At 44.5% G+C, this 14,891-nt stretch overlaps 2 protein-coding genes across 2 annotated transcripts in view; both read left to right on the plus strand.

Annotated features, from left to right (window-relative positions):
• Window positions 1-3,155, plus strand: part of T265_09873 (hypothetical protein) — a gene marked incomplete at both ends in the record, with an annotated part of 9,615 nt that extends 6,460 nt beyond the window's left edge. Inside the window, 4 exons of the mRNA XM_009176078.1 lie at window positions 1,049-1,162; window positions 1,767-1,853; window positions 2,874-2,983; window positions 3,025-3,155. Of these exons, the coding sequence (XP_009174342.1) occupies window positions 1,049-1,162; window positions 1,767-1,853; window positions 2,874-2,983; window positions 3,025-3,155 (442 nt within the window). The remainder of the gene's footprint in view (window positions 1-1,048; window positions 1,163-1,766; window positions 1,854-2,873; window positions 2,984-3,024) is intronic.
• A 13-nt stretch (window positions 3,156-3,168) lies between these two features.
• On the plus strand, window positions 3,169-13,933 carry T265_09874 (hypothetical protein; the record flags this gene model as incomplete). Its single annotated transcript, XM_009176079.1, has 9 exons — window positions 3,169-3,222; window positions 3,257-3,346; window positions 3,390-3,450; window positions 9,024-9,114; window positions 9,605-9,677; window positions 10,516-10,606; window positions 10,861-11,068; window positions 12,670-12,958; window positions 13,773-13,933. 8 exons carry the CDS (start codon window positions 3,169-3,171, stop codon window positions 12,902-12,904), a joined length of 903 nt encoding a protein of 300 aa, XP_009174343.1.
• Between the last annotated feature and the right edge of the window lie 958 nt (window positions 13,934-14,891).

Consider the following 14,891-nt stretch of genomic DNA (forward strand, 5'->3'; position numbering starts at 1 on the left):
TGTGAGTGCAAGAGCAGCTTGTTGTCCTGCTTGCTTCAGAGTGCGAACATTGAAAGCGGCCAGATAGAGTGGGTGTCGAGGCTTGAGGACTGATTTGGAGATTCCTGAAGATGTCGGCACCATGTGACGAGCAGATGCTGCACGCAAAACCGATGCATGACGAACGGAGTCATCACGATTGAGTACGTATTACGTGCAACAGCGCAGTCAATGCGTGTCGATGGACAAGGATGAATCTGCCGACATCTGTGTGGTTTTTCTTTACTCGCAGTTGCGCACAGTTACACCACTCAGGAGGTGTTGTTTCCATGGCCGGAAAAACTGAGGGCTAAAATTGGCTGATGCCGTCAGACAGACCTGTCATAATCTTGCAGCAAAAAACGGCGACCCTGTGTAAGAGAACACTCCTTAGGATAGTTGCTAATAATAATCGCACTATCCCAATCAACTCAAGAATATCACCAGAACATATGATGAGAAAGGAGATGTGGATTTTGGGAGTGAGTGAGGGAAACTGGTAGACTGGTTAGGTGGATAACATTTGGGATACGTGTTACAGTGTGCTCTGGTGAATTTGAGGTTAAAAAGAGGTCAGGCCTTTTGGAACTAACACTGTAACAATCAGGAACTCTGTTTGGAAAGCATACTAGTTGTGTAAGGACATCATCCGACATGAGCTACAGTTGTGAGATAACCGTCATGAGAGAACTAGGGATGTCTCAGTTCTACTGCAATGTCCCACAACTGTATATAAAAAACCCACATTACTACCTGACGTACACCCTCGTGATTCCCCAAGCTGTTGCTGTCACAGATGTCATAAATTTGGACGCGATCTGAGCTTCAGGCGGCCAAAAACGGCTTTAAAGTACCTTGGTCTTTCTATAACCTCAAGTACCTCTTCTTAGTGTGTTTACTCACTACATATACAAGAGTATGACCGTGCGTTCTGCATGTGCGAGGCACATGCCACAGAACGAAATCATTTATTGAGTCATCGAACAACAGGTTTGTCCTCGAACTTTATCATTTGCATGTTCTTGATCAGTACAATTTTTGCTGGCCAATACTTGAACACCAGCATTTTGGAGACCTTCCGGCGTTCACATTATATTCTCATCGGTCACAAACTTGAAGAAAAATGGACGACATGGACGTCCTTGTTAGACAACAGTTTAAGGGAGCTTTTACAAGGCTTCTGGCACGAGGGTCTTTCCCTTCTGAGCAAGCGAAGCAGGAGACCGGAAATTCAAGAATACAGATGTGGATCGCCTCAGAGTGTAAAACTATTGATGGAGTACGATGTTTTGGTCACCGCAGCCTCCATCAGGCTACTCTTATTCTGATGTTTCAAGGATCATCATGGGATGACAAGCGTTCACTGTCACCCGATTTCGGGGCTTGGGATTGTCCTGCATAGAAGAAAGGCTATACAGTGAGAAGGAGAGGGCAAAGTCACAACAGGAAGAGAGGTGTCGAATTGAATTCGCCCAATGAACCAACCAGATACAAGCAACTGAGATAATCACACAACTCATACTCCAAGTTAACCAACTAGATTACGTTCATAAACCATATAGGAGCAATCGGACTTACCCATCAAACTTCGCGCTGACTATGCTACCTTGATTAGTGATGAAATGTTTGCAAGCCACTCGCCAAAATTCGCTAACAGACCAGATGGCCCAGTAGTGTGAGCGCGAATTCACTGACCGGAAGGTCCGTGTTTCGAACCAGACCTCCGCCTCTCGATTTCTTCTGTCTAGGCTTGGGCAACCTGGCACTATCCCAGCCCTCATGCTTCCTTCTGGTGGCATGACAGTCAGGCATCGAAAGGGTGCTACAGCTGAACGGTTGCTTTAGCAGACCAACAACCCAACAACTAGCTGAGTAACTTTTATCTGGCAATTAGTCAGATTAGTATTATATGATCCTCCATAATGAATCACGGGTTAGCTCAAATAACCTCGAATAACCCATCTTCATTGTTTGCTTTTCCCCGCACTGCTTGAAAAAGACGGTTGTTTCGTTCAGCAGTCCCTGAGTAGTGTTCCCAGATGTAGAATATCAGCGGACTCATTGGTGCTTGTCATAACTTCTCCCTAAGAATCCTTTCAGAATCCACCACTCACTCTATCCTCTTCTGCCCAAGACCACTCCGGCTACTCACACTTGCTTAGAAACTAGATACTTGTTTTCCCGTGGTTTCGTGTTCCCATAAATGGTTGACTCCCGGTTAGTGGTACCTGTTGATGAACACTCGGGCATCCATCGAAATTATCTATATGCGACAAATTTCTGCGTGCTCCGTCATACTTCTTTTTCGAATTCGTGCATGCTTTTCCAACTCCGCTTTTCTTCTGTGCACTGCAACTCCACCCTCGGTTGCATAAAGCTCTTGACCTGAGTTGGCGTGACTTTACTTGAATCCGCACTTTTATGTATAGTGTCGGTCAGTCCTGTCGCTTCTACCTATAATTGCTATTTGCAAGTACCGAAACCGAAAGTGAGCCATCCCGGAGCAATCTTGGATTACGAACGTTTTACCCTCACTGGAAGAACTGCATTCCACCCAGCCAGCCAATCTCAACGGCTAACCGTGGTTACCAACCGTTGGCCTCCATCTCTCTCTCTCTCAAAACGGCGACGATAACTGATGAACTAAACAAGATAAATAGATCGCCTTCGATCGTATTTCTTAGGAGAATTACTATGCGTATCAGTTAGTTTGAGTAAATTCCACGTTCTGTTGCTATTCTCTCCAGGCTTTCACTCAATTTCCCAGCCCATTTGAAGACTCGCCCTTTGGAGAGTTTGTCCTTTCTCGAACCAGCAGATCGCTAGCTTCGTACTAAGCCAGTCTGCGTTTGAAGGTTCCAGCCTATTGTCCGACTATATTTTTCAATTCTTTCAACCGAAATGGGTATCCTGGATAAAATAGCGGAGATTGAAAACGAAATCGCTCGAACCCAAAAGAATAAAGGTGAGCACATGCTTGGAATGACTGCTGACTGACCTTTCCAGCTACCGAGTACCACTTGGGCCTTCTCAAGGCTAAGCTGGCAAAGTATCGCAGCCAGTTATTGGAGACACAAGAAAAATCTTCTGGAAAGGTAAAGTACGGGTCAGTCATTACTTTAACGAGAATAGGGTGAAGGTTTTGATGTTATGAAATCTGGCGATGCACGCGTAGCTTTAATAGGTTTTCCTTCTGTCGGAAAGGTAATGATGCGCTTTATGCCACGCAGTACTTCAGTCAACTTTGTTGAACTCTCTAACCTCAACTCACAGCGAGTGCGCATCCTATGAATTCACAACATTAACTTGTATCCCTGGGGTGATAGAGGTAAATCTGATTATGAGGTTACACAATTATCACTTGCTCTTAGTACAATGGAGCTAATATTCAGCTGTTGGATTTACCTGGAATTATCGAAGGGGCCTCACAAGGTAAGTTGTGCTTTGTTTTGTAGGAATCTATTACGAAATTGACCGCACTAGCGTCTTAGAAAGCGAAGGTAAAGGGTAAACATAGATTGTTCGATTCGCCTGAACGCCCTTCGGCCCTTTACGATACCACCGAAGCAACCCGATTGTTGCTAATTGAAGCACGAATACTTTGGTACATTGGGGGTTTTCGCGTTCTCAGGAAGCTACAGATAGAAGTGACGGATATCCTGTGCACGATAGGGGGTATACAGTCCATATGACTGGATTCACTCTTATTTAATGTCTTTTAGTGGCTAATCTAATTAGCACCTCAACATACGGTGTTCTCCATAGAGCAACCACTTAGTGAGCATCAAAGGTGATCGCTGTGAGAAGGGCGGTTTCCATAGAAGAGTATTCGGTTACGTTGTTCTAGTTCTCGTAATGATTTGTTTTTGTTACCAGATTATGTTTACGACACCTCTACACTGGGTAGAGGTGTGGCGCTTTTAGTCCGGTACGGAGGTGGCCCTGATCTCTTTCCTTTCACCAATGCTCTTGCTTTAAAATCTGTGTATGCGTCAGACTGGAATCACAACGGTCAGTGACCTACATTGCTCCTTCTTTGTTTTGCGGTCACACAGCTGCACTCTCCCACTTTATTAGGTCCTACAGGCTTCAGCGAATGGCTTAAAGTTTTAAACAAGCCAAAACTAACAATTTCGAGTCTGGTGCCTAAATTTAGTGCTGAGTTTGTTATTCATACTCACATGGTCTCTCGGAGACAGAGGGATGAATAGGTAATCGAGTACCAGGAATCTCAAGTACTCCGCTCGTTCAGGATACAAATTTTACGTCCATTTTTGTCTCGAAACCAATGTGGCATTGTAGGGACGCAAGCGAACTTCATTGCATTTTCAGCGCTGTACATAAAGAACAATTGGGCTAATGATAGCTCTGGAGGAATGTTATATCAAGTTGATATATGAGACATCACAAACATGTTTTGCCATTCCATACAGATGCCTGTAGATGCGCCGGGTGTTTGATCCAGTCTGGTTTGCAATCTTGATATTGAATGAGCACACATCAACTCTGAATAAAAAGCAAATTATCCAGTTTTTAGTTTTTGAGGTTCCACCAGCTGCACTCAGTCTGAGAGTGCGGATCATGAGGTGACGTTGACGCATAATGAGCCGGGTTTTAAGCTCATCTGTCGTCCTGCTTGCGCATGGTGTCATTATGGATGTGGCTGCTACATGTAACAGACAGAAAGATATTCAACCGATCATCTCATGCAGCAGTCGTATTCGTAGGGGGGAAAATTAGTCGCTGTGAGAGTTAGGGGGCGGTTTTTAGATTGTGTGCTCTGTTGAATTTGCAAATTCCGCCAAGTGGTTGTTATATATGCGGGTCACTCCAGGGATGTGGCAACGTAGCACTTTGGACGATGCACATGTCAGCAGGATCGTCACAGTTTCTGTTAGTGAACCTACAATCCATCGATTATACTGACAGTGCCTCCTACAATTCACCTCCCAAAATAATTTTTTTCCGGATCATCTTACTTCGGTCCTAGGTCGATTCCGATCTTTCAAATAAAGGCCAGTTTTGATTCAGAATCGAAAGAATCGGACTCGTGGAAGGAAGCACTCGAAAGCTGAGATATTGCCATGTTGCTCAAGCCTAGACAGGGGAATTCGAAATACATTAAAACTTACATAGTCTGGCGCTGCTCGGAAGCTGTATGCTGTGCGCAGTCTCACCAGGAGTCAGGCAGTTATGCCCTACTCCCTAGAGCTAGGTAAGCTTTCGTCAGCCAAGTGGGCCATTAACTCCTGTCAGGGTTCCCTAAGAAAACCCCACCATATTCCGCCCTGAGGGTTCGACTGTTGAGTCCGAAGCTACAGGCACAACCGCGGAATAAGAATCTAGACTTTCCCACCGGCTTACGGTTCAGACATCGAGTCAAAAACTCAGGGTGGGATACCTCAAACAAACCGTCCTCTTCGGTCTGGGCATTCGGGAAGTAACATCTACTTACGCAATGTAGGGGCAACGGTCAGTCTGCTCAATTTATCAGCTCTAATAACTACCCATACCAATACAACTCCATGTCTGTACCTCTACAAATTCATCGTCGATTCCTAGTCCCCTACCTAGGTAAACGAAACTTAGATATGCACTACTAAACCAAGGAATCTGTCCAGTATAGTCGCGTTCAATATCCGTACTCATTGTCTGGTAGGCTAACAGGCACATTTTACTCTCACCCTTTCCTCCTTAAAAGTCGATGTGTGCTGTGTCTCATAAACACTCATACAAGACTACTAAGGCATTGCACCCGAACACCGTCCAAGGCAGCTCATTTCATTCATAATTTGCTCTCAGGGGTGATTCAAAAGTGGCTCGCTTGCCTTCAATGGTGAGGTTGTTGGGTTGTGTGTGAGGACTAAAGGCGCTCCGCTTGGCTGGTTTACTGTGAACAGTAGAGCAGCCACACTGGCCGAGTGTATCGGTACCCACACTCAAGGACCCCAGATACGAAATCTGTCCGGTATCTCTTAATACTCTGCAACAAACTGCAGCCGTGACTGTCAAAAACATGTGGAGAACTTTCGAGACTCCTGTGGATGGTAAAGCACAGAAATATTTCTATACTGGTTTGTGGTTCCGAAGAATCGACAAGTGAAAGCTGTCTCGGTGAAGGATTCGGTGTAGGTGCTATCAGAACCGACAATTATGATCTCTTCCTCTAATTGTTTGCTGATTAGCATCTATTTACCGTCAGCATAAGGGTCGTGTTGCCTGGCGCCCCTACAACCACAACTAATCGTACACTCATTTTGACCACATAGCTATTAGATGTTGATGACTGTCTTGTGTTTAAGACTATCTCTCCCTTTGGAACACGTGTACGGATTCGGACCACGCCCTGCTTCGCACACGTGTTTCCGCTCGTTTCCTAACGAACCAGGAGATGATCAGTGATGTGATATCCAATGTCTGCAAGAGTCACTTGCCAAACAGAAGCTGTATAGATTACTACTAAGCTCGAAACAAACCGGTCAGCCAAATAAGGATTAGTTCGAGGTCCGAGGTGATATGAATCCGGCGTTTGACTGTATTCGTTCCGAAACGAAGCCACAACTCAATTCAACTTAGATTTCACATTGATCCATGTCGCTGATTGAGGCGACATGGTGGCCCCCGTAAGAGCATCAGATTATCAATGGTGGAGTGTGACGAATGGCTTTCGGCAACAAATTAGCTGTTTGTCCAATCGATGAATTGATTTGGCCGAGCTAACCACGCGCGATCGGCCTGTGTTTTTTTACGTCAGGTGATCGACTGTCTCAGCGTATATTGTTTCTTGCTGCAGGTACTCACCGATATGGTTATATCACACGATGAGTGGCGTCGCTAACCACAAACCCATGATTATTTTGTTTGCTTGTTACAAAACTTCTGTACCCCTTTTATCCTACATTACCCGATGTCATAAGATGCGGCTACTCGAACCATCGTACGTGCGTACACAGTCGCCAAACGGAACTGACTGAACTGAGACACCCTTGTCTCATGCCTTGGTCCTCAGGACGTCCGTCTGTCTGCTTTAGCTGATGCCTCGATCCAGGAGAATTGCTTATAGCCAGAACTTGACAAAAACAGGTTCCTTTCGTTTGATTTGCTATGGATTGTTGACAAGGCCTAAGTAGCTTAAACTCGAGTATATTTGGCACCCTTCTTGTGGAAGTGCAGGTATATTTTGTGAGGATGGGCGGCAGCTGATTTCATGAAGCCAGTCGACCGACTATAGATCTCATCCGCCAGGCCCAGAAAACCGAAGCATCCAGTGCGTATGAAAATATCTGAGGCTTTGTTGCTTGCTAGTATTATTGTCTGTAAACTATTATTTGTTTGTTTTTGAAGAGGCTGTGATTGACTGCATTCTTAGATGCGATTTGTAGCTAACGCCTTTGTTCCTGTTACGAGACGGTAAAGTCGGACATAGGTGTACTGCTCCTATTTCCCCCGGTTGTGAACCGCACTCAGCGGTTTCCGTTATGTGTAGCCAGTAAAATATTAACCGTCCTTGTGTTTCCTTCTGCTTCGCGTAAGCCTAGACGATCAAGTCCTATGAGGGTGGCTGCTAAGATGAACGAAACAACTGTTCGGTGCTTCCGGGTACCGATTGGCCCCACAGGCACCGCAGTGAAAATTTCTCGTATACTTCTTACTTACAGAATAGCAGTAGGCAGAAGTAGTAAACTTTTTTGAGGTGGTGTGAATCGGTGTTTATTCAGAGAATCTCAACATTAGTGGCTGCGAGTTTGAACCTTTCGTATGTCAACGCCGGTTAGGACCAGAACAGCCGTAAAAATTACCTTCACAAAATAACTGTCCGAGCAAGTAGCCTGGTAGTTCGGAAAATAAATTTAGCTGCGCTTGAGTGCAGCACAGTCATTGTTAACGCCTGAGTTTGGTACACCTGTGTGAGCGCTTCGGTTTCCATCAGAGTATCGATCCCCGAGCTATGATGTTCTGGTCATTTTTCGCGAAAGAGCCACATACTAAACAAAATAACCCAGTTATTTACAATGACCAAACTTTCCAAAGCACTAAGGGGTTTGAATGAAGGCCAGGTAGTTTTTTGCCCATGCCGAATGAAGACCATGCGTGCTTATACCCAGTCAAAACGCACTACTTTCAAGTGCATCCTACAACTCATATGACATTTAACATCCCCTGCCCGACTGCTTATTTGCAAACAAGTCGACAGCTGATAATACTGTCAAGGAGTTTTCAGCAACCTTGTGTTTCCTTTATGAAAATATACTGCGAAACCTCGGTTTCTTCATGACCTGTGAACAGTTTCATCATTTGAAATGAAGTTTAGAGGAGACTTTGGAAATAACAATTCGGGAAGGTTGTGAAATACCAAACAATAACCATAACCGTAAGGGAAACTACAAACTACGGTGAAAATCCCACACGACCGTCCAGCCTTTCCAGTGCTAGTTACTGATTAGCCACCCGTAGACTCACTGGATTCACCGGTAGATTCACCCAAGGGTTCGTGTGATACGTGCTGCTGACATCCATTGAGGGTAAACAGCTATGCTGTGCTTTGCAAAACCACTTCTACGCGCCACATGCTCCCCATTGGAAATGCCGCAAACCTCGTATCTGAAAGATAGGTTTCTAATCACCTTTAGAAATAGCTATTTGTCCCTAGTAGACAGCAAATTAACTTTCTGTGCTCCAGAGTAAAGCGTTTGCCCAGCTTTATAACCAGATGGTCACACTACCCGAAGCTTCGGTTTTCGAAAGTCAACAGTGGTAGGTATCACTCAGAGATATATCGTTCAAGGGTTGCAGTTTTTGAGCTAGTCTCCTGAACATAGCCATAAGCTTTGAAGTGAGAAGCTTTTCGGGGGTTTGCTTTAGGTGGGATATGCCCAAGTTGTAAGGCGTCTCAACTGGTAGTCGTTGCGTCGCACCTTTGCACCACTCTCTGTAACCTTAACCCCACATTTATTTGGCGCTGCTCCGGGTAAACCTCCCCTCTCTCTCTGTGTGGGATGTTTTAGGCAAAGGTCGTGGTCGTCAGGTGATCGCAGTCGCTCGTACAGCTGATTTGGTCATTATCATGCTAGATGCCACGAAGCCTGACATACACAGGTAAGCTTGCTAGTATTATTGTCTGTAAACTATTATTTGTTCGTTTTTGAAGAGGCTGTGATTGACTGCATTCTTAGATGCGATTTGTAGCTAACGCCTTGTGAGTGACAGTCTTCATACCGGCCTTGTCGGCAGTCGGTAAGACTGTGCCTCAAATATATTTGATTTTGTGCAAAAGATCTTGGTGTGTTCTCAGTGTGACCGTAGTCATTCTATGAACAAACAATTCCGTAGATAAATCCTAAGATATCTTGAGTTGTGGTGCTCCATAATGTTGTGTTCTTTAGGCACAGTATCCTCTTCACATCAGGACTTCAACTGAAAGAGAGGAATGGTACTGTTGCAGAGGAATCCATGGCCCATATCCTGCAACTGATTTGCATATCCATACCGTCGTTTTAGCGAGGGTTCATTACGGGGAGGTATTTAGACAAGCAGTAATTGTAGTATCCTGTATCCTAGGCTAACAATTGGTTTATCCGTTTTCTAGAACTTTGCTGGAGCGTGAGTTGGAAGCTGTCGGAATTCGACTGAACAAACGCAAACCGAACATATACTTCAAGGTGGGTATTCTTCTTAACTTCCATGGTCCATGTAGCTGACCTTTCCGTTGAGGGTCCAAAACTTGGAATCATGACCGCGGCTTCGTGACTCTAGTTCCTTAATAAGCCGATTGTCCGACACCCAGTGGACGAACTCCAAAACTGCCCTAATCCTTGTGCGTATTTTGTGCCGTTTACCCTATCTATGTAGCCGTCCAGCCGCGTGATCTGTAGTAGCGAACAAATGCATGAGTGAATAGCAAACCATGGTGTGTGCTAAAGCTAGTCGGGGTGGTCTAAACAATCCCTTATAACTTCTTGAAATCTGAGATATTGAGCCTCTGGACGTAGCCCTTTGGTCACCACTCTACTACATCGTTGGAGCGTGTCCTTTGAGTACATGATGCGTGCGGTAGATCAATGGTACCAGGTCTTTCGAAACATTCATTTTACTGTTCACTGATTTAATAGTCTACCGGCAGCTGCAGTCTTCGGTACAGTTTACATTTCAAACCCCGATGCACTCAAAGGTCTTTAGTCTTAAGGACGTAAATGCAAGGTCTCAACCCAGCTACACTACACGGCAACGTTGCTGCTTCGATCCATTGTTCAACAAAATGACAAATTCAGTGAGTGCAAGGACTGATGTGCGTGCGCGATTGCAGCAAGAGACAGGAATACAAAATCATGAGAACAGGAGATCAGGTGACGGTTTCATTAAGCCTGGGTTTGCACCGTTAATGGTTTCCCCCCACTGAATTCGAGCATTTTACATCACCTATTTGACGGCGGCAGAAGCTGCTCCTCCAGAGTTTTGTCAGGAAAATAACTTAGCCTCTTCCTTTTTGTTCGTTGACAGCAAAAGAAAACTGGAGGACTCAAAATAACCTCCATGGTTCCTTTGACGCGGATAAATGAGAAGATGACTCAGATGATTTTGCAGGAGTATAGTATCCTTTTTTGTTTCGTTAGTTCCACGTGACCCTTTTATTCTGTCTGGCCTCAGTTGGTTATTCATCTGTTATTTTTACGCGTACTGATCTACCGTAAGAGAGTTTTGCTACTCACGGATCCCCTAAGCCACACCAGGTCTACGTGTGCTATACGCCGGCATACCTATCCCTTGCTGCACTGACTCTTCTATTGCAGGTTTCTTACGTCTTATTTTCTTGTCATGCTATTCCTGAATGCTAATCATTTTTAGAAATATTCAATGCTGAGGTAATATTCCGCGAGGACTGCACGCCCGATGAGTTTATAGATGTTGTGTCTGGGAACCGCGTTTACATGGGCTGCCTTTATGTAGGTTGTCCGGTTACTCCTCATTCTCCTCAGGTATATAATAAGATTGATCAAATATCACTTCAAGAAGTGGACCGATTGGCACGAGAACCACATTCTGTCGTTGTCAGGTAATATTATATATACATAAATATACATATATATGCATATATATACATATATATTATCATTCATGTTTGTATACTGCCACAGTTAGTATGCCAGAATACGTACTAACTGTGATGCAAACCATAGCCTGAGAACATCATAAACGAGAGATTCAGCTGGGTTCCAGGTGAGTCTCTCGAAAGAACCAAATTAGTTTACAAATGAGTGTATATTCGCTAATTTCGTACAATTTGGTTTCAATTAGAACATAAGGTTGACGGAAACCCGGGGACTGCACCTACCTGATGAGCCCCAAGAAGGGCGAAACCGGTCGTGGGCTGTCGATGGATTTTCAGCAAAACTTATGATAGTACATTGCAAACACAGCTTGATCAGTTCGTGAGCTATATTATTTTCCAGAGCAACTCGTTTTGTTCGGCTTTTTGATAATCGGAAATATTTGTAATGCTTTCGCATCATCACCATCACCATTGAGAGCTGCATTGAGCTTAGCCGCCATTTAACCATGGGAATAGAAGACCTTAGTAAAGAATGGAAAAGTCCTATGTCCCTAGCGAAAACGATCAAAATTAGGGTACTTTCACCTTTGGACGTTTATAAACTAAACACCTCTCAGCATCATGTCAAATTAAGACACCGTTAGCAGGATTGGTGAACCTCGCCCGATGTAAGCTGGGCACACAATCACAGGCGAACCTTAGCTGGACACTCCGGCTAGGAAATGACAGCATGCGCACCACAGGGATCGGTTACGTATCATGTCCTGCAGGGCTTTCGACGTTCAAGCAGGATCACGTGAGTGCCAACCTATAAGGCGCGGATCCCACGGCACTCTAGTCGCTGCCATGTGATGGTCTATCCCCCGCGAACCTTTAACCAACAAGCGCTGGGATAAGAACAAAACGCTTTCTTGGATGGCTAGTCGTTGGGCGCCTGGACCTGATATTTTCAATCTGTTGCTCTAACGAACCGGATTGATTACCAAGTACTCATTTACGCATCACCTCCGTACTCGCTGCAGCCAGCTAACTCTTGCTCTGCTACGCAGACACCGACGATATGGAGACGCTAAAGGCTCCTCTATAACCACACGGTAAGACCGCTCTCATAGTTGTCTTGTCAGAACAACTTCAGCAACCTTTGCTTCTGAAACTAATTGTTGACTGGCGCGGAACCGGGTTCAAACAATGTTGCATTCTTTTTAGATACTGCTGCAAAGAAGACCACTGTATGGCATCGGCCATATGCTCGTTGTAGAGAATCAGAATCCTAAGACGCCACGACTTAGAGAGCCGGACCTGTAAATCACCGGACTGGGAGAGGAGACAACAAGCACCATCCAAGAATCCTGTCGGTTTACTGCATCTTTGCGCGTCAACCTAAATGCTTTAATATTTTCGGTCAGTCCTGAGCACCGGACTGTATTTATCTCGCTATCCTCTCACGTTGAGGAGGTTCCCTGTTTTCGGTGAGAAAGCTAGAAAGTCCCTTACCATCGCATTTTGCGTAGTTCCCTAGCAGGGGGAATCAGCCTGCTAGCTCCATAGCTGAAAGGTTTGCTCGGGTATGCGTGTATGCACCTGACTTCTGTTTTATTTTTCAGTTGCAATCTCAAGTTGAATCTGGACTACCTGCTTGAGAAACTCTGGGAACATTTGGACCTCATACAAGTTTACACCAAAAAGCGTGGCGGTAAGTCCCAGTTCCTGTTTCACATGGCTAATACGTCCCTCCACAGAACGACCGGATTTAGAAGAAGGACTTATATTGAGGAACGGCGCAACGGTCGAGCATGTGGTAAGCACGTTCAGTCGCAGTTGTTAAATCTGCATCCTTAGTGTCACATGATCCATCGGTCGTTGGTATCCCAATTCAAGTGTGCACTTGTTTGGGTAAGTTTACAGTCTTGTAACTCCTGGGATGCAGCCGTCTATGCCATATTCCTCGTAAGGAAAACGTCGGCAACACAGCCATGTTCTCCCTTCACCTAGAAGTTGTTTTGTTGTGTTCTATGTTGCACTGAACCACATGGATCTTTTTGGACTTTGTCATCAGCATAACATATGGCTGCCGCATAGAGTCAACTGATGCTCTGATTATCGCATCCTAGCTCGAGTTCGGATAAGGTTTGAGCTTCTGCCCAAGTTGGTTTCTGTGTCTGAATTGTCGATCGGTGCTATCTAGAATCGAGCGACGCGGCTCTAGCTCACTCGCTTCATATCCCTTGGATTTTGTATGGCAACTCTGAGTCAAAAGTAGACCACAGATATACGCTTTGATTGTTGATCTATTTCGAAGGCTGAGTTTATCCGAAAAATGGATCTCTATTATCATCTTTGCTGCTCATTACTCATTTAAGGTGTCCTTCGGCCTCCGGAGCACAAACAAATAAAACCATAAGTGTATTTTCCAACCACCACTTCCGACATATCTTAGTTAATTTCAGATTCCGAAGAGATGGCATTTTTTCGGATGCCATTTTTACGACGCCATTACCCGTCAGTCATTTTTATTTAGACGATCCCCTAAAACAAGGCTTCTGTTTGAAAGTGGTGGTCTATCTGTTTACGGATTTTTCATTTATCTGGAAAACTCATTTCATCGATAAATTTTCTGCTATCTTGAATAGTTTACAATAATGAATATAGAAAACCATGCAGATTTCCAGTAGTATAATGCTAGCCTTGCTCACCTCTTCATTCACAGGGCTCAAGCGTCAAGTTCAGTCCGCAGCACGTGGGTCTAAATCACGTCATGCACCATCACGATGTTATTCAAGTGATTAAAAAATGAGGACCCTTCTCCACTGTTCCTTCTTCGACTGCTTTCCGATACCAATGGCTTTCATATAGTTCAATAAAACGGCATATATATGAAGTTGTCTTGTTTTTCTCACATTCTGTACTTCCTGCCTGTGTAGTTTCGTCTCAACTGGTGGTTCGCCTCGTGCATCTATTTCAAGGAAAGCTATTACCCCATAGGTTTTTTTTCCAATCAGAACAAAATGTTCCAACTAGTAGGAGAGATTCTCAAGGGCATCCAGAAATATCACGTGGTCCATGTTTTACAACCACAGTGTAGCGGAAGAGGAAATTCTAACAAGAACATGGTATTTGTGCAATTTTCAACGGGGTGCTAGTGTTTGCCATAGATTTTTAGCCCATTCCGGGACTAGCGCAGATCTACCTGAAGTGGTACGGAACATGTCACAGCTTCCAATTGTCTTAGTTCACTTTGCTCCATAACCGAGTAAAAATGTTGACAGTGTGCATAGGACCACCTCTGCTGATTTATGCTACAGCATGGAAATAAAGGACTGAAATGATCAGTTTCACCATTCGAAACTTGCATTACGAAGGAAATCGTGTGAACATGAGAAAAGTGCCCCTTTTCATCACTTGATAAATCAGTAGCTGGTATTGGGACACCTTGCTTCACGACTATCTATGCTAGACCAGGATAGTGGACGATCATCTCTTTATGGATTTGTCGGGACCCTCGATGTTGCTTATTCGTCATCTATTTTTATCATATAACGGGTCCCATATTCGGCTAACTATCAATCCACCCGAAGCTTTGAGCGGAAACAAATATGAGTAAGCAACTGAAAAAAAAATTCACAAGTTGGTACTAGAAGTCCATGTGCAACAGTGTATCCCTTCGGATGACGTAATTCTCACTGGATACTCATCAGTATTCCATCCGTACGTTATTGAAAACTTGACGGTACCAGTGTAACGGTGATACTACTGATCGGGAGGCGCGCGAGTAGTATGTGTTGTTCGTAGAATTTCGCTTTGCGTCGACTGAAAAAGGGAATCCTGT

This window comes from Opisthorchis viverrini (assembly GCF_000715545.1).
Source record: "Opisthorchis viverrini unplaced genomic scaffold opera_v5_312, whole genome shotgun sequence".
Classification (NCBI taxonomy): domain Eukaryota; kingdom Metazoa; phylum Platyhelminthes; class Trematoda; order Opisthorchiida; family Opisthorchiidae; genus Opisthorchis; species Opisthorchis viverrini.